General features: G+C 43.5%; 1 protein-coding gene across 1 annotated transcript; it reads left to right on the forward strand.

Moving 5' to 3' along the window:
• Window positions 1-282: 282 nt before the first annotated feature.
• Window positions 283-3507, forward strand: dusp1 (dual specificity phosphatase 1). The gene is made up of 4 exons (XM_060927449.1): window positions 283-868; window positions 1042-1190; window positions 1303-1522; window positions 2211-3507. Exons 1-4 carry the CDS (start codon window positions 496-498, stop codon window positions 2570-2572), a joined length of 1104 nt encoding a protein of 367 aa, XP_060783432.1. The 5' UTR covers window positions 283-495; the 3' UTR covers window positions 2573-3507.
• Window positions 3508-20541: the final 17034 nt, after the last annotated feature.

The following is a 20541-nucleotide window of genomic DNA, read 5'->3' on the forward strand; positions in this document are numbered from 1 at the left end:
ATGTCTAGATTTATGGAAATACAAACATTGATCAATGTGATTTTTCTGCTCAGTTCCTTATTGGTTTAATAAAATGATGGCAATACTGATAAGAACCAATGATTGAACTTTGCTCGGTCAGGCTCTTTGTCAGGAAGGTTTGGCTGCCACACACTGAACATGACGTCCTGTACTTGCGAGTGTGCCAAGATGGGCGTGTTTTCTGACGTCATGTGGCTCGTGGTCCGACGGTCTTCTATAAAAGACCGTCCTCGCGCGAGGACAACAGAAAGAAACAACGACCCGGAAACGTCAAGAACTTTTGAAGTAAATTTATCTTTTCCCTCGTTAACACGGATTGCTGACGAGAGGCATTTTTAAAGATAACATTCAAGAATCGTCTTAGCGACCTAAACGAAAGACACATATTCTGTGTGCGGATATATTATTCTTCTTATTATTAGACTAGTATTCTTTAAGTACTTAGAGCTGTCCCATCCTGCGCGTCTTCCTAATATGGTCATAATGGAGGTTCCGAATATCGACTGTGGCTCTCTTCGAGCTCTTTTGGACGGAAGTGAGTCCGGGTGTCTTGTGTTGGACTGCCGGTCGTTCTTCTCCTTCAGCTCGTCTCACATATCCGGCTCCACTAACGTGCGCTTCAGCGCCATAGTGCGCCGGAGAGCGCGAGGTGGACTCGGGCTGGAACACATCGTCCCCAATGAGGAGACCCGGAGCAGGCTGCTCTCCGGAGAGTACCGCACTGTGGTGCTGCTCGATGACCGGAGCTTAGACTTGAGCCAGGTGAAGAAAGACGGGACTCTGATGCTGGCCGTGAGCGCTCTGAGTCGTAACAACCCCCGAGGAGTGAACATCTTCTTCCTGAAAGGTACTGCTCTTGTTACTGAGCTCCTTCTGTAGCCTCTGAAAGTTATTTATGGTTCTATGTCCTTGTATGGTGAACTGGCTCAGTGTTTACTTCAGCTGTCGCCATGTCAGGCTTAGTGTTGATACCTGTATTGTAACATTGTAATTAAACACCTCTTCCTGTTTTTATTGTAGGTGGCTTTGATACATTTTCATCCGAGTTCCCTGACATGTGTACCAAAGCGCCCCTTCCACAGGGCCTGAGTTTGCCCCTGAGTGCCAACTGCCCTCCTGGTAGCCCCGGTTCAGGCTGTAACAGCTGCTCTACTCCTCTCTACGATCAGGTAAGGCTTTCATTTCCTAGGCCTATGTGATATTATTTCATAAACATTTCTAACACGAATCATGTTCAGTTCAAATCCCTTAGGCTAATGATTTCTTCTTCACCACTTTTAGGGTGGCCCAGTAGAAATCCTTCCCTTTCTCTATCTTGGAAGTGCCTACCATGCTTCCCGGAAAGACATGCTGGACATGTTGGGCATCACAGCGCTCATAAATGTTTCTGCCAACTGCCCCAATCATTTTGAGGACCATTATCAGTACAAGAGCATTCCGGTTGAAGACAACCACAAAGCGGATATTAGTTCCTGGTTCAATGAGGCGATTGAATTTATTGGTGAGTTTTTTTTACAGCTTATCCACTATCATTTCTCTGTCTTTGACAAAAACAAGAGCAGATGTTAGCATGCACAGGCTTTGGCAGGCAAACATCAAACCTCCCCCTCCGTGAATTCAAACTTTCAAAAGTTCCCTCCGAAATGACCAGCTGGACGGACCAAGCTTGACAGTCACAATGGCTGACATCATCCCCTTTCATCCCATTTAAGGAGGTGCTGTCTTTTCATGGAACTCAGCAGGCCATAATCTGCTTTTTTAAGGGGGCAACTTACCATTCCTGTCCTCCTTTGTTCTGCTCAAACAAAAGCCTGCTTCTCTGGCACTGAGTTTGCCTTCCTCCCAGATCAATTCACTCAGCAGGGGGTTGGGGGGGGTTATTCATTGTGCATTCAGACCTGTCACATAGGGATTGTTACCCCATCACCCACCCTTAGCTCTTTTTAACTTCTTCCTGTTTTAGTAATGAGGCAACTCCCTCCATTAGCAATACTGTAAGCTGTGATTTACAATTGAATTGGATGCTGGCAGCTGAGACTAGTGAAGAGTTCCTTTTAGTCATTTTCAGCCCGGGGTCACTTTTTATTGCCAACCCAGTCGTGTACATGCATATCTTTCCAATCTGTAGAAATACAAACTTGACTGAAACGTGTAGATTTAAATTAACCTCTTGTGTTTCTTTTGTGCAGACTCCGTGAGAAATAAAGGTGGCCGTGTGTTCGTGCACTGCCAAGCGGGCATCTCGCGCTCAGCCACCATCTGTCTGGCCTACCTCATGCGTACCAACCGTGTCAAGCTGGAAGAGGCTTTCGAGTTCGTCAAGCAGCGGCGCAGTGTCATCTCACCCAACTTCAGCTTCATGGGCCAGCTGCTGCAGTTCGAATCGCAGGTGCTCGCCACATCTACCTGCTCATCGGAGGCAAGCAGCCCGGCACTCAGCAAGAGTGGCACCGTTTTCAACTTTCCTGTCCCCATTCCTGTTCATACTGGTCCCAGTCCACTGTCCTTCTTGTCCCATCATAGTCCCATCACCCCTTCACCAACCTGCTGACAGGACTTCCTTGTTATTCTAAGACTGTTGAAGGAGGGTTTCAGACATGTAGGTCATTTTTAAATGTCTAGTAATAGGTCACGATGACGCTACTTGTCTCAAAGATTATAACACAACCATTAGATTCAAAACCACATGCTGGCCTCAGGTCTTGTTGTTTCACATGATCACTGCAGTGGTTTTCATTGCTGGATAATTAAAATTGTGACTGTTACTCAACAGTATTTCCATGCAATTCTGGATAGGAGTAGATGGCTGGTTCAGCCTTGTTCCTCCAGGCTGCCTTTGTTTTGAAAACACTCCTGTTGACTGAACTGAAGAGGTGGGCATTGATCAGAGTGTGAACGTGTGATGTTTTTTTGGAGCTATCGTGGGGCTCTTGAATGTCTGTCTGCTGCAGTCACCGTAATTTGAGCCTTGCAACTGATAATCATTGGCCTTCTGTTTTATGTGTCGGCACAGGATAAAACACCCGGTGTTATAGTTTTCTCAGGAAGAGTCATCTTTATTTCTTGACATACACACAGTCTGAGGTGACTGCAAGTTGCCAGACTCTAAGGTGCTAATCTGAGTGAATGTCCCCTCTTTGTTTTTTCTCCTTTCCTGAACAGTGAATGTATTTATAATCTCTGGCTAGACTCATTCTGCCTTAAGACAATGGAAGTGAAACATGTGGCTCTTTAAAGGGCCTCTGTGCTTTTCAGACCTTCATCCAGCCTACCAAGACGTTTGTTTCCTTGTAAACAAACACAAAATACCTCATGTGTGTGTAATGTTGGCAGTTCTGTAAGATCTACAACCAGTACCAATGGGAGTGACTTTCAGGAGACTGTATTGATATGTCATATTTATTTACTAAATTAATATATTTCATATTGTATATTTTTACATCTTTGTGATATCTTTTGATACTGACAAATAAAATGTTTTTTTTTAATATGTGAATCACTTGTGTGGCATGATTATACATTTTCAAGAAGCATGATCAGGGCTTCACATAACACATACTGACTGTACGTAATACTAAAAATTTTTATTAAATATTTTAACCAAACCAACCCAGGAACCTCCGGGCAGTGAAGGGTAGACACTTTATTACTGAGAATAAACAGCAATTAATGACGTTAATGAAAGAGTTTTAAAAATTGTTTAGGACTGATGTCATAATAAGCTTCAGAGTCTGAATGCTGATGTAGGTTTGACTTCTTTACACTATCAATTTGAGATCAGATTAGCACTCTGACACATTCAGCACAGACCACACGATCCACAAGTCTGATAATAAAACCAGTGTCTCAGCAGAGTTTGTATTCAAAACTGAAACAAATTCTTGGCTTAAAAAAGAAAGAAATATCTCATCTCATTATCTCTAGCCGCTTTATCCTTCTACAGGGTCGCAGGCAAGCTGGAGCCTATCCCAGCTGACTACAGGCGAAAGGCGGGGTACACCCTGGACAAGTCGCCAGGTCATCACAGGGCTGACACATAGACACAGACAACCATTCACACTCACATTCACACCTACGGTCAATTTAGAGTCACCAGTTAACCTAACCTGCATGTCTTTGGACTGGGGGAAACCGGAGCACCCGGAGGAAACCCACGCGGACACGGGGAGAACATGCAAACTCCACACAGAAAGGCCCTTGCCGGCCCCGGGGCTCGAACCCAGGACCTTCTTGCTGTGAGGCGACAGCGCTAACCACTACACCACCGTGTCGCCAGAAAGAAATATAATAACTCCTATTAAAACAGTATGGATAACTTTACAATAGAAAGAAAAATAAAAAAAAAAGATCAGTTTGCATAGTATGTTTTCAAAAACGTTCATTTATTACTGTATTGTTATTAGAGGTAACAAATGGTGCGTAGCAAAATGCAAATAGTGAAAATGATATCAATTCAAACGTTCTTCTTCCTATCGTAAAATAATAAATGGTCTATAAAACCTTTTATAGCTGCTCATAATTTTATATCTGTTGCCAGCCTTTTTGAATACCCTTTAAGCAGATTTAGGAGTCTCTTAATTGTAATATTAATCTCTTAACAGTTCCAGACATATCTAGTATAACTGCAATATCCTGCCTGAAGACTTGAGAGGGTCATGACAGAACTGTCCTTTTCTAAATTTTGGTTTTCACCCTATTTTGGCTTTATTTTTACACTGGATCCAGAGTAGCATCCTTGTAACATCGGGTGCAAGCCGTGAGAATTCACCCAGGATGGGACACTAGATCATTGCAGGGCACCCTGCACACACAGACACACATTTGCGCACTCATTCATACCTAGTATGTACCTTAGTGCATATTTTTGGACAGTTGGAAGAAGCTGGAGAACCTCAAGGAAACCCATGCAGACATAGAGAGAATATGGAAAACTACAAAGCTCAGGCCTGAACCCAGGACCCTGCAGCTACGAGGTGGCAATGCGGCCCACATTTCAGCTTTATTTAATACGTTTACAGTATTCGCTAGTTCTTTCTAAAGAAATAGCAACATGTAGGTATATTTTCTTCTTTTGCACTCAGCCGCAATATCCAGTACAATTATGAGCAATTATAATGAGGCACTTTTTTAATAGTGAATAAGTCAAGTTTATTTGTATAGCGCTTTTAACAATAGACATTGCTGCAAAGTAGCTTTACAGAAATTTAAAGACACTAAACATGAGCTAATTTTATCCCTAATCTATTTTTATCCCTAATCTATCCCCAGTGAGCAAGCCTATGGTGACAGTGGCAAGGAAAAACTCCCTCAGACGACATGAGGAAGAAACCTCGAGAGAAACCAGACTCAAAAGGGAACCCATCCTCATCTGGGTGATAAAAGACAACGTGACTATAAATAACTCAGTGCTATAACAGTGTCCTATATAGTCACAAATTATAACCGTGAAACCAGGAAATTCATTATAGTTTTAACATGAAGTCTGTTTTGCTGAAGTCCTAAACTCTTCATTGATGGAAACTTGAGTGCAAAACTGTTCATGACAACTGCAGTCCGAGAGTTAGCAAGTTAACTGTAGTCCTGACATAAAAGCATTACTGTACGTGTCCAGAGCCATCTTCCAAGTGCGACTTTTGACTGTCCATATGGGGCTGTCCTCCACAGGAGCGACGTGATGAGACTCCAGCCAGATGTAGGGCATCAGGATGGATCAGGCAGGTCAGAGGAGCAATAAGCAGTTTGATGAATGGTTATGAACCATTAATACACACATGTAACAAAATATACAACAGTTTAAAAGACTGTAAAATATTTATCAACAGTCCATATGCCTTTTACCAAATAGTTTTCAATGTTGAAGTTATAAACTGGTGGCATGGTGGTGTAGTGGTTAGCACTGTTGCCTCACAGCAAGAAGGTTCTGGATTCGAGCCTAGTGGCCAACGAGGGCCTTTCAGTGTGGAGTTTGCATGTTCTCTCCGTGTTTGTGTGGGTTTCCTCCGGGTGCTCCGGTTTCCCCCACAGTCCAAAGACATGCAGGTTAGGATAATTGGTGGCTCTAAATTGACCGTAGGTGTGAATGTGAGTGTGAATGGTTGTTTGTTTCTATGTGTCAGCCCTGCGATGACCTGGTGACTTGTCCAGGGTGTACCCCGCCTCTCGCCCATAGTCAGCTGAGATAGGCTCCAGCTTGCCTGCGACCTTGCACAGGATAAGCGGTTATGGACAATGGATGGAAGTTACAAACTAAGGCTACATCCACACGACAACGGCAACGAGATTTTATTAAAAAAAATATCGCGTCCACATGGGCAACTGATCAGTAAAATATCAGGTACATATGGCAACGCAACACTTGCTGAAAACGATGCAATACACATGCCACACCTCTACGTGCGCTGTAAGACGGTCCCATCAGAGACACCAGAACAATAGAAGAAGTAGGACGCATGCGCATAAACCCCTTCTTCTACCCGGCGTGAAGCACTCAGGAACAAACACACAACAACAAGAAGAAGATGGCTGCAACTACGCGAGGAAATTGTGCCTTCTGTGTGTACAAATTAGTTTCATTAGTGTGCATAGTTTTAAATAACTTAATTTTCTTATTGTGTGTGAACATTTTGAAAAGCATTTTTATATAATTTATTTAACTTTTTATATTGTGTGTGAACATTTTGAAAAGCAGTCTTATCCAATAAAAAAAGAAATTCAAGAAATGGTTCAGTTACTTGTTTATTTAAAAGAAAAGTTGTATACAAAAGTGAATGCAATGCAGTGGTTCATACAAAACAGCGAGAGTGCTGCTTGTTCTAGTCATGTGGTTGTGACGTCATCGTAAACAAATCCGTTCTACTCATCCAGACGACTTCGCAACGGCGCCGTTGCCAGATTTTTCCACTCTGGAACCCGTTCTCAAAAAATATCGTTTTGGGGCACCCAAAACGCCGGTGCCGTGTGGACACCAGGCCGAAACGATAAACAATTTTATCAGATTCACCTGAATCCGTTGCTGTGTGGACAGCCTCTAAGATAAACTGAATAACAGAGGAAAACCTATTTAAACATATTTGTTTAACCTGGCTCATTCTAAGTCTTAGGATTTCTTTTTTAAATAGACGTTTTATGCTTGTTGTAAATCTCATAGATTTATAAATTCATTAGTGATATTATCATATTTGCCATACCTTGTTTTGAGCTTCTTTTATTATTATTATTATTATTATTATTATTATTATTATTATAACCCACAACCATTATAACCTTGTGTCTGAGCTGTTCAGAATATAAATATTCTCAGATGGTCAGAAGACTTTAGGGTGCAGTCAATGGTGAGATGTCTGTGGGAAACAGAATTGACCCTTTGACATTCAAACCGACCCGGCCATATGTAGTGGCACTCCACCCCGTGCGTCACAGTGCATTGGAATTTCACATTAGTGGTGTTGTGCTATATAGAATCATTATCAACATCATCCATTGTCAGAGGCGCAGGGTCTCAGTGAGCTGCTCTGATCCTTGTCATTGGGTTTGGGGTGAGCACTTGGCCAGGCATTTCTCTGAGCACAATAGGAGCAGCTGCAAGGCGTTTGGGAAAAGTGTGACAACTATAGCGCATTTAGTGTTTGGCCATACACAGCTTTTCTAAAGCCTGTCTTGGGTGGCAAAGAGGAGTGCTTTCAGAGACTCATTTATTCTCTTTTTGCAAATTAGCCCAACGTTGGCAGTGACAGCAGCCAGCTGATCATGATTTAGTGAATTGTGTGCACAGAAAGTTCGACATTACCATTGCAGAAACTGGTAGATGTAAAAAAAAAAAAACTTTCCAAAAAAAAATTTCACAGTTATTCTCTGTACACAATCTTATAGTTTAGAAATTGGTTGAGTTCAGTTGCACACATTGTCCTGCATTTTTGCACGCATCAATCAAAATTACTTCATACCAGCCATCAGTGGGCAGCTTCAGGTCCATTAGTTTTCCAATATGTTGCCTTTTAATGTGGATTAGTGCCAGATACAGTGGATATAAAAAGTGTACACACCCCGTTAAAATAATCAGTTAATAAATGTTTCTAAAGTATTTCACTAATACCGAATTCACCAAAATAAAAATAGTGTTGTTTTTTTTAAAGTGTCTTGAAATGTAGGAAACAGGAAGAAAAAAATCTATTAACTGAAACAGAATTTGAGGCATTCATTATATAAATTTTAAAGCATGCTGATTTTCATTTTCACAAAGGTTTACTTGAAATGAATAAGTGATTTAAATGAAGTGCACACAGGTGGTGTGACTGTCATTGCATTAAAACACACTCTTGATCTGTTCATAGATTAGACTAGTAGTTGAAGAAGGACTAAATCAGCTGCCTTATACTGAATGCACAGTGACAACACCCACGGGTAAGCACCTTCATGGCATTTCTGAGCTGAACCACTTTTCCACACTTTGACAAAAGGCTCTTCCATCTTGAGTCTTTTTACATTGCACTGATGAATCCACTAATTTCAACTTTTTTTTGCTTGTTAGTATCTAAAATACTGTGCATCTACAGTGGCCTGTTAGTGTTAAACAACTATCTTCTTCTTTTGGCTGCTCCCGATTAGGGGTCGCCACAGCGGATCTTTCATCTCCATTGCTCCCTGTCTTCTGCATCCTTCTCTACCACACCTGCCACTTTCATGTCCTCTCTCGCCACATCCATGTATCTCCTCTTTGGCCTTCCTCATTTTCATTTGCCTGGCAGCTCCATCCTCAACATTCTCCTTCCAACATGCTCTGCATCTCTTCTCAGGATGTGCCCATACCATCTCAGTCTCATCTCTCTTACCTTAATTCCCAAGCTCTCCACATGTGCTGTCCCTCTGATGTGCTCGTTCCTTATCCTGTCCAACCTTGTCACTCCCATCGCAAACCTTAACATTCTCAACTCCGCCACCTCCAACTTTGCCTCCTGTCTCTTCGTTAAGGGTACGGTCTCCAATCCATACATTATAGCTGGTCTCACTACTGTCTTATACAGCTTACCTTTCACTTTTGCTGGGACTTTCCTATCACAAATGACTCCCAAAATCCTTCTCCAACTGCTCCACCCTGCCTGCACTCTCCTTCTCACCTCACTATCGCAGCTCCCATTTTCCTGCACAGTTGACCCCAGGTACTTGAATTCACCAACTTTCTTTATGTCTACTCCTTGCATCTTCACTACACTCTCTCTTTGACCATTCTCATTGACATGTATTCTGTTTTGCTACTGCTCACCTTCATTCCTCTTCGTTCCAATGCGTACCTCCATCTATCCAAACCCAACTCAACCTCCTTTCTACTTTCACCACATATCACAATATCATCCGCAAACATCATGTTCCATGGTGACTCTTGCTTCACTTCGTCTGTCAAGCTATCCATCACTATGGCAAACAAGAAAGGACTCAAAGCAGATCCTTGATGAAGTCCCACCTTCACCTTGAACCATTCAGTCGTTCCAACTGCACACCTCACTGCTGTTTCACTGTTCTCATACATGTCTTGCACCACTCTAATATACTTCTCATTCACTCCACTCTTTCTCATACAATACCATAACTCATCTCTTGGCACTCTATCGTACCGTATGCCTTCTCCAGGTCTACAAACACACAGTGTAGCTTTCTCTGGCCTTCTCTGTACTTCTCCATTAACATTCTTAAAGCAAAATTGCATCCGACGTGCTCTTCCTTGGCATAAACCCGTACTGATGTTCACAGATTGCTACCTCTCTTCTCAATCTCACCTCCAATACCCTTTCCCATGACTTCATGGTGTGGCTCATCAATTTTATCCCTCTGTAATTACTGCAGCTCTGTACATCTCCCTTATTCTTGTATATTGGGACTAGCACGCTCTTTCTCAATTCATTTGGCATTTTCTCATTCTCTAGGGTCTTATTAAACAATCTTGTTAGGAACTCCACAGCTGTCTCACCCAAACATCTCCAAGCCTCAATCGGGATACCATCTGGTCTGACTGATTTCCCAGTCTTCATTCTTCCTGGCTGCCCTCACCTCATCCTTACTAGCCAACTCTACTTCCTGATTTGCTGTCTCCAACGAATCTGACCTTTTCTCTCTTGGATTCTCCTCATTTAATAAATCCTCAAAGTACTCTTTTCACCTTCTTAATACACTCTCTTTGTTTGTCAGCACATTTCCATTTACATCTTTCATCACTCTTACCTGCTGTACATCCCTCGCTTCCCTGTTTCTCTGCCTAGCTAGTCTGTACAGGTCTTTCTCTCTTTCTTTGGTCTCCAGTCTTTCGTAAAACTCCTGGTATGCATCTGTTTTTGCCTTCGCTACCACTCTTTTTGCCTTCTGTCTCGTCTCTCTGTATAACCGCCTGCTTTCCTCATCTCTCTGATCGTCCCAATTCTTCTTTGCTAGCCTCTTTTCTTTTATAATTTCCTGCACTTCTTTGTTCCACCACCATGTCTCCTTGTCTTCCTTCCTCCTTCCCGATGACCACCCTAGCACCTTCCTTGCTGCCTCTCTTACTAGTATACTGTACCTAGTTTTCACTGACATCACGGCATTCCGGGGAACGCCCTCCAGCCGCCATCTTGTGGGGCAAACAAAACGGACCATCGCCATTACCGGCTACGTTATCTCGGATGAATTTATGAAGTTATATAGTCAATTTTCTAAAATAAAGATCAATGTCGGCAAAATCAAGCAAACAGAAGTATATAGATACATTAGACGACATCTCACGACAACGGTATGCAGCCATACTGGCCTTGATTGGGGGAATTGACCCCTACGAAGTGGACAAAGATGCATTTTCAAGTGACTATGCAGGGCTGCCAAAGCCTGAAACTGCCAAAGCCTGCTCCAAAGCCTGAAACTGACTTCATCAAACTTTAAAGGCTGTCTGATATATACAACTTTATATATTCTACAGCGCGCCTTTTGGCGGATGCCGCCTTTTTCACTGCTGAGTCGCGCAGATCCGATTTTTTTTTTTAGGGGGGGCGTTGGAGTGTCTGATTATAATTTCAAAGTAAATTCTGTATTAAAATTACTAAATAAGCAAATCCGTTACAGTCCATGAAACATAGGAAGTATAAGGATGAGAAAAAAACAGTTTAAATCGGAAAGCTACGCACATTTGCGCGAAGCTGCGCAGCTTTCCGATTTAAACTGTTTTTTGTCTCATCCTTATACTTCCTGTTTCATGGACTGTAACGGATTTGCTTATTTAGTAATTTTAATACAGAATTTACTTTGAAATTATAATCAGACACTCCAACGCCCCCCCTAAAAAAAAAAATCGGATCTGCGCGATTCAGCCATAAAAAAGGCGGCATCCGCCAAAAGGCGCACTGTTTGCATCCCTGGTTGATTAAACACAAATCAAATCATACAGAATAGACCTAAAATGTTTTTCAAAAATGACCCTTGCGTGAGTGAAGTGACAAGTGTCAAATAGAAACGTGACAAACGAGCGATATTAAGTGTACATTACAATGTAAATGTACACTCAGCGGTTCCAGTTAGGCATTGTCAAGAGATTGTTTACACGATGTTTTGGTTTCCAAAAACAAACTTAAACACAATTGTGTAGAAAGTCCCTTAGGTGTGGGTGGAGCACAGAGGACGGCAGGACAGAGATTCAGGTAATTAGAAGGCTTTATTGCCACACTTTTCAGTCTAATAATAATCACGGGAGAGAAACACAGACACACACTCTGTGTTTTTGTCCGGGGAAGAGCCTCCCCTCTGCTCTCCCTCTGTCTCCTTAAATAGGGCGCGGTTACTGGGAAGACACACAAACACAGGTTAATTACCATCAGGTGTAGTGATTCTGCCACTCACCTTCCCTGGCTCCGCCCTCCTGTCACAGACCGGCGCTTGACCATGCCCCCACTGCCACATACCCCCACCGCCCGACTCAGGCCGGGCGGCCGTCCAGCCCGCAGCCGACTCCCCCCCCTTGGCGGGAGAGGAAGTCCGCCACGACCATCTGCGCCCCCGGCCTGTGGACCACCTTGAAATTGAAGGGTTGGAGTGCCAGATACCAACGGGTGATCCGCGCATTGGCATCTTTCATGCGGTGGAGCCACTGGAGGGGCGCATAGTCCGAACAGAGGGTGAAAGGGCACCCAAGCAGGTAGTAACGGAGGGCGAGGACCGCCCACTTGATCGCTAGACATTCTTTTTCAATAGTGCTGTAGCGCCCCTCACGCACTGACAGCTTCCTGCTAATGTACAGGATGGGGCGGTCCTCCCCCTCCACCTCCTGGGACAACACCGCCCCCAGCCCTCTGTCCGACGCGTCGGTCTGCAACACAAAAGGGAGAGAAAAGTCAGGGGAGTGTAATAGTGGCCCCCCACACAGTGCAGCCTTTACCTCAGAGAAAGCCCGCTGGCACTGCTCCGTCCACTGGACCAGATCTGGTGCCCCCTTTTTAGTGAGGTCAGTCAGCGGGCTGGTGACGTCTGAATAATTAGGTACCCTCGTGCTGACCGATCTAATGGCCCGACGAGATCCATCCCAATTCTTTCGAACGGGGTCTCGATTAGAGATAGAGGGCGCAAAGGCGCTTTTGGAATGGCCGCTGGATTTACTAATTGGCATTCGCGGCACGCCGTACACCACCTACGGACATCGCCGTGAATCCCCGGCCAATAGAATCGGGCCATTATTCGGGCTAGTGTCTTATCCTGCCCTAGGTGTCCAGCCATGGGATTAAAGTGAGCCGCCTGGAATACCAATTCCCGGCGGCTCTTTGGAATTAAAAGCTGCGTGACTTCCTCTTTCGTCTGAGTGTCCTGCGTCACTCGGTATAATCTATCCTTCATAATAGAGAAATAGGGGAAGGACGGGGTGGTGTTCGGCTGGAGCGTTTGACCATCGATTACTCTCACTTGGTCAAACGCATGCCGCAGAGTCTCGTCTCGCGATTGTTCTAATGGGAAATCCGCGAGGGATTCCCCAACAGAAAGAGGAGGAGCCGGCGGCTCCTCACTCTGTCGCGGAGATGACGTAGACGGCTCTGCGACAGCAGCTCCAGCCAAAGCGACACCGGGACCTCCCCCTGTCAAATGGCAGGACCCACTCTTTACTAGGTGCGTCATTAAACCCCGAAATCCCGGCCAATCAGTCCCCAAAATTAAAGAGTGGGTAAGGCGAGGATTAACCACTGCCTTCACTATAGATTTTTCCCCTCTGAAAAATATGTGGACCGACACCAAAGGGTAGCTGTGAACATCCCCGTGCACACACAGCACCTTCACCCCCTGTGCTCCCCCCAATGCCTCGTCTTGCACCAGGCTTTGGTGGATCGAGGTCTGATTGCAACCAGAATCCACCAATGCCTGATATGTAGCCCCTTGGACACTCACCGGTATGCGATACACTCCGGCCTGATTGAGGGCGGCCTCTGGCGCATCGGGGATCCGTACCACCGCGCCCACCTCCATTGCTGTACACTGTTGTTGCAGGTGGCCCGGCTCCCCGCAGCGCCAGCAAACCGGCCCGGGCTTTCCCTCTGCACCGGTGCTCTGGGGCTCACCCACCTGAGGGGGGGGAGAGACAGACACAGAAGGGAGAAACGGGAGGGCACCACGGGTGCGGCGGGCCGGCTGGGGTGGAGCCGGCCCCCGTCTCCGTGGTGGGGGAATGGGGCGAGGACGGGACACAGAAGGGAGGGGAGAAAGAGAGAGAGAAGAGGAGAGAAGAGAAGACGTCGTCGGCTGTCCTGCCGCCGGAACAGCCGCCAAATGATCCTCCGCCAGTCCGACTGCCTGATCCAGCGACGCCGGGCGGTGGTACTGGACCCACTCCACGGTTCCTGCTGGTAAGCGGGCGATGAACTGATCGACGATTCCCTCGGTGTCGCGATCGTCGGCGAATGGTGAGGATTCCATGGGGCTGCTGGGTTGGTGCTCCACCTTACTCCCGGGTTTCGGCACCACTGTAGAAAGTCCCTTAGGTGTGGGTGGAGCACAGAGGACGGCAGGACAGAGATTCAGGTAATTAGAAGGCTTTATTGCCACACTTTTCAGTCTAACAATAATCACGGGAGAGAAACACACACACACACTCTGTGTTCTCGTCCGGGGAAGAGCCTCCCCTCTGCTCTCCCTCTGTCTCCTTAAATAGGGCGCGGTTACTGGGAAGACACACAAACACAGGTTAATTACCGTCAGGTGTAGTGATTCTGCCACTCACCTTCCCTGGCTCCGCCCTCCTGTCACAGACCGACGCTTGACCATGCCCCGGCTGCCACAAATTGATTGTTTATTTAAACAACTTACCACTTATAAAATGATCGGAGCAGACTTTGCTGTGTTTGGAAGGCTGATAATCCTTGCGGTTGATTCTCGCAAGCCATAGATTTCTCCTTTGTATGCTGAGTTTCTTTGTTTGCTCGCCTTCGTGCTTCCGTACAGTGGGAATTCCATAAAAGCTCCGCTTGACGTCATCATCTGACCTATTACGACAGCCGTGAATACAACAGGTGTGCACCATTGCTAGCTTTAAATAGCCTGCTTGGGTTCTTTTGAAGACTTTGTACTCGCGCGTTACAATGTGTGCTCAGTGACCTGTACGGTAAGCTTGACCCACAAGATGGCTGCCACTAGGGAATCCCCGACTCTGTGACGTCATGTGAAAACTATGTATAGCAGTAGTATCCCAATCTTCTGGCAGACTTCCATTACCACTCAATGCTCGTCTCATTTCTTCCTTAAACTCCTTCTGATGTTCAACCTCTTTTAGTTGATATACTAAAACATGGGTAGCTTGTAGATGTACAGTGGTGCTTGAAAGTTTGTGAACCCCTTAGAATTTTCTGTATTTCTGCATAAACACACTGCCAGCCAGGTACTGCCATCTCTCACACACACACACACACACACACACACACACACACACACACACACAAACACACACACACAAAAAGTGATAGGAAGCTACAGTGGTGCTTGAAAGTTTGTGAACCCTTTAGAATTTTCTATATTTTTGCATAAATATGACCAAAAACGTCATCAGATTTTCACACAAGTCCTAAAAGTAGATAAAGAGAACCCAGTTAAACAAATGAGACAAACATATTATACTTGGTTAATTTATTTATTGAGGAAAATGATCCAATATTACATATCTGTGAGTGGCAAAAGTATGTGAACCTTTGCTTTCAGTATCTGGTGTGACCCCCTTGTGCAGCAATAACTGCAGCTAAATGTTTCCTGGTAACTGTTGATCAGTCCTGCACACCAGCTTGGAGGAATTTTAGCCCATTCCTCCATACAGAACAGCTTCAACTCTGGGATGTTGGTGGGTTTCCTCACATGAACTGCTCGCTTCAGGTCCTTCCACAACATTTTGAGTGGATTAAGGTCAGGACTTTGACTTGGCCATTCCAAAACATTAACTTTATTCTTCTTTAACCATTCTTTGGTAGAACGACTTGTGTGCTTAGGGTTGTTGTCTTGCTGCATGACCCACCTTCTCTTGAGATTTAGTTCATGGACAGATGTCCTGACATCTTCCTTTAGAATTTGCTGGTATCATTCAGAATTCATTGTTCCATCAATGATGGCAAGCTGTCCTGGCCCAGATGCAGCAAAACAGGCCCAAACCATGATACTACCACCACCATGTTTCACAGATGGGATAAGGTTCTTATGCTGGAATGCAGTGTTTTCCTTTCTCCAAACATAATACTTCTCATTTAAACCAAAAAGTTCTCTTTTGGTCTCATCCATCCACAAAACATTTTTCCAATAGGCTTCTGGCTTATCCATGTGATCTTTAGCAAACTGCAGACAAGCAGCAATGTTCTTTTTGGAGAGCAGTGCCTTTCTCCTTGCAACCCTGCCATGCACACCATTGTTGTTCAGTGTTCTCCTGATGGTGGACTCATGAACATTAACATTAGCCCATGTGAGAGAGGCCTTCAGTTGCTTAGAAGTTACCCTGGGGTCCTTTGTGACCTCACCAACTATTACATGCCTTGCTCTTGGAGTGATCTTTGTTGATCGGCCACTCCTGGGGAGGGTAATAATGGTCTTGAATTTCCTCCATTTGTACACAATCTTTCTGACTGTGGATTGGTGGAGTCCAAACTCATTAGAGATGGTTTTGTGACCTTTTCCAGCCTGATGAGCATCAACAATGCTTTTTCTGAGGTCCTCAGAAATCTTCTTTGTTTGTGCCATGGTACACTTCCACAAACATGTGTTGTGAAGATCAGACTTTGATAGATCCCTGTTCTTTAAATAAAACAGGGTGCCCACTCACACCTGATTTGTCATCCCATTGATTGAAAACACCTGACTCTAATTTCACCTTCAAATTAACTGCTAATCCTAGACATTCACATACTTTTGCCACTCACAGATATGCAATATTGGATCATTTTCCTCAATAAATAAATGACCAAGTATAATATTTTTGTCTCCTTTGTTTAACTGGGCTCTCTTTATCTACTTTTAGGACTTGTGTGAAAATCTGATGATGTTTTAGGTCATATTTATGCAGAAATATAGAAATTTCTAAAGGGTTCACAAACTTTCAAGCACCACTGTACAAGCTACCCATGTCATGTGCACTAATGCACCCTCATACCATCACAAATGCTGGCTTTTGAACTGTGCGCTGATAATAAGCCGGATGGTTCCTCTCCTCTTTAGCCTGGAAGACGTGGTGTCCATGATTTCTAAAAAGAATTTCTACTTTTGATTCATCAGACCTCAGGACAGTTTTCCACTTCACCTCAGTCCAGCGTAAAAGACCTCGGACCCAGAGAAAGTGGCGGTGTTTCTGGATATTGTTTATATATGGATTTAACTTGCATTTATGGATGCAGTAATGAACTGTTTTCACAGACGATGGTTTTCTGAAGTGTTCCTGAGCCCATACAGTGATTTTTCACTACAGACACGTGTCTGCTTTTATTGCAATGTCACCTGAGGGCCTGAAGATCACAGGCATTCATTGTCAGTTTTCAGCCTTATCTCTTGCATACAGAGATTTCTCCAGATTCTCTGAATCATTTAATGATGATATGTACCATAGATGATGTGATCCCCAAATTCTTTGCAATTTTACATTGAGGAACGTTGTTCTTAAATTGTTACACTCTTTGCCCACACAGTCTTTCACATAGCAGTGAACCCCTCCCCATCTTTACTTCTGAGAGACTCGGCATCTCTGGGATGCCCTTTTTATACCTAATCATGTTACTGACCTGTTGCCAATTAACCAGATTAGGGTTTTGGGTTTTTTGTTTCTTTGTTTGTTTGTTTGTTTTGCATTACACAACTTTTTAAGTCTTTTGTTGCCCCGTCCCAACTTTTCTGAAATGTGTTGCGGACATCAAATTCAAAATGAGCATATATTTTTCAAAAAATAATAAAATTTCTCAGTTTCAACAATTGATATGTTCTCTTTGTACTATTTTCAATGAAATATCGGGTTTCCATGATTTGCAAATCTTCACAAATCATGAAAAACACAAGTTTTTATTTATTTTTTACACAGTGTCCCAACTCAGCACGGTGGTGTAGTGGTTAGCGCTGTCGCCTCACAGCAAGAAGGTCTGGGTTTGAGCCCCGTGGCCGGCGAGGGCCTTTCTGTGTAGAGTTTGCATGTTCTCCCCGTGTCCGCGTGGGTTTCCTCCGGATGCTCTGGTTTCCCCCACAGTCCAAAGACATGCAAGTTAAGTTAACTGGTGACTCTAAATTGACCGTGAGTGTGAATGGTTGTCTGTCTCTATGTGTCAGCCCTGTGATGACCTGGCGACTTGTCCAGGGTGTACCCCGCCTTTCGCCCGTAGTCAGCTGGGATAGGCTCCAGCTTGGCTGTGACCCTGTAAAACAGGATAAAGCGGCTAGAGATAATGAGATGAGATGAAACAGTGTCCCAACTTTTTTGGAACTGGGGTGGTAAATGAGTACAAATAAAAGCATCAGTGTATTAAATCAGACTCATATTTCTGTTTACTGTAAACATCCTCCAGCTGCCTGTTTTCTACAGTCTCTCAGACTGCTGCACACTGTAGCCAATCAGCAGCCAGGGTTTGATGCTCAGATAAGACCTACCCTTTGAGTTTGACTTTTGAGTTAAGCAGTTTGAGTTCATTTTGATGTGTTTCTGATGTTGTGTTCTTACCATTAGCCTTTTTTCTTTCATGGTTTAGTATTGTTAATTTTCTGCTGTGTTTTTGCTTTTGTGTTTTTCTTTTTTCTTTTAATTTGATGTGTTTTTGTTAATTTGCTGTTGTGTTTTGGTTTTGTGTTTTCTTTTTCATTTGCCCTTATATTTTTTCTTTTTTTCTCTTATGTGTCCAGTTTTGCTGTTCTGTTTGATTTGTTGTCATATTTTCAGATTTGCTCTTGCGATTTTTTTTTCAGGTGTTTTGTGATTATGGACCACTGTAAATATCCGTTGCTATACCAGTTTTCCTGAATAATTCTTTTCCATTCTAACTTCCAGGACAGAAGTACGAAGGTGTCAAATTTAAGAGAGGCAACTGTGGCGTCAGTATAATGAGAAGTGGTCTGTCACATTGCACATTTCCACAATTGTACCTTGATATTTAAACACAAACCTGTTTTTCGAATTTTAGTTTGACACTGTACGTACCTGTCACTACTAAACAGGTGAGGCAATGGAGCAAGGCCTCAGGGACTGCTGCCGATCTAGCCGCATTGGCAAAATTCTTATACAGAGTGATGAGGAGACGCTAAAAGCAAAAGTATTCTGTGCAAAGTTCCCACCTGATATTTCCAGACACAGAATCCTGCTCATGTATCCTATCCTGAGTAAGTGCTGAATGAACCCAATTTAATTGTACAGTGGCGTACTATTATAATATGGATCACTATTACATGAAAACCGTTCTAACTTTAGGACTGCAGTTGTCATGAATAGTTTTGCACTCAAGTTTCCATCAATGAACAGTTTATAACTTCACAAAACAGACTTCATGTTAAAACTATAATGATTTTCCTGGTTTCACAGTTATACCTTGTGACTATAGGACACAGTTATAGAAGCGAGTTATTTATAATCATGCTATCTGTTATCACCCAAATGAGGATGGGTTCCCTTTTGAGTCTGGTTCCTCTTGAGGTTTGTTCCTCATATCATCTGATGGAGTTTTCCTTGCCACCTTCACCACAGGCTTGCTCATTGGGGATAAATTAGGTATAAAATTAACTCATGTTTAAAGCCTTTTATTTTCTGTAAAGCTTCTTTGCGACAATGTCTATTGTTAATAGCGCTATACAAATAAACGACTTGTAACACAGTCAGCTCATGACTCACAACATTTAAGTTTAATCTCATCGTACATGGCTTATAGCATATATATATATATATATATATATATATATATATATATATATATATATATAGCGGCAGGGTGGTGTAGTGGTTAGTGCACTTTGCATGTTCTCCCCGTGTCTGCTCCCGTTTCCCCCACAGTCCAAAGACATGCAGGTTAGGTTAATTAACCCCGCCGACAGTAGTCGGAGGGGTTATTATTTTCACCTGCGTCAGTCTGTGTGTGTGTGTATCTGTCTGTCTGTCTGTGTGTCTGCAAGATATCTCAAGAACCAATGGATCGATTTGGACCAAATTTTGTACATGTGTTGCCAATCACCCAGGAAGGAAACCATTAAATTTTGGAGGCCAAAGGTCAAAGGTCAAGGTCATGGCAGAACTTCGAAATTTTCGCCCAATGTATTTTAATAGGGAAAAGGCGGGGTTTGCACTCGTTAGAGTGTCCCTGTCTAGTTGGTGGCTCTAAATTGACCAAAGTTGTGAATGGTTGTTTGTCTCTGTGTCAGCCCTGCGATTATCTGGCGATTTATCCAGGGTGCACCCCACCTCTTGCCCACAGTCAGCTGGGATAGGCTCCAGTTTGCCCGTGACCCTGCACAGGATAAGTGGTTATGGATAATGGATGGATGGGTGTGTGTGTGTTATATAAGATTCATGCGTGCACACAGTACTGTGCAAAAGTCTTAGGCACATGTAGAGAAATGCTGTAGGCCAAAATCTGGCTTAAAGAATAATGAAATTAAATGTTTTATTGTTAAATACTGTAAACAGCAGTAAGCCATAATAAATGAAACCAAGTCAATATTTGGTGTGAGACAACCCTTTGCTTTAAAAAAAAAAGTAGTCTCAGGTACAATTAGTGCAGTTTTATAAGGAAATGAGCTGTAGGTTTTACTGAGCATCTTGCAGAACCAGCCACAATTTTCTGGACACTTTGACTGTCACACTTGCTTCTTAATTTTGCAGCAAAACCCAGTAGCCTTCATTATGTTTTCTTTTTTAATCTGAAAAGTAGTGTCTTATGCTGCTCAGATACAAACATTTTTTTCTGTAACATTTAATTTTGTGCTGGAAAACGAACATTTAAAGCTCTAAAAAGTTTTTGTACTGACTCAATAATGTAGAAGTCATCAAATAGCAATCTGTCACAAAGTTTGTATGAAAAAATTAAAAAATTGCACAGGTATATA

Source organism: Neoarius graeffei, chromosome 8 (assembly GCF_027579695.1).
Source record: "Neoarius graeffei isolate fNeoGra1 chromosome 8, fNeoGra1.pri, whole genome shotgun sequence".
NCBI classification, from domain to species: domain Eukaryota; kingdom Metazoa; phylum Chordata; class Actinopteri; order Siluriformes; family Ariidae; genus Neoarius; species Neoarius graeffei.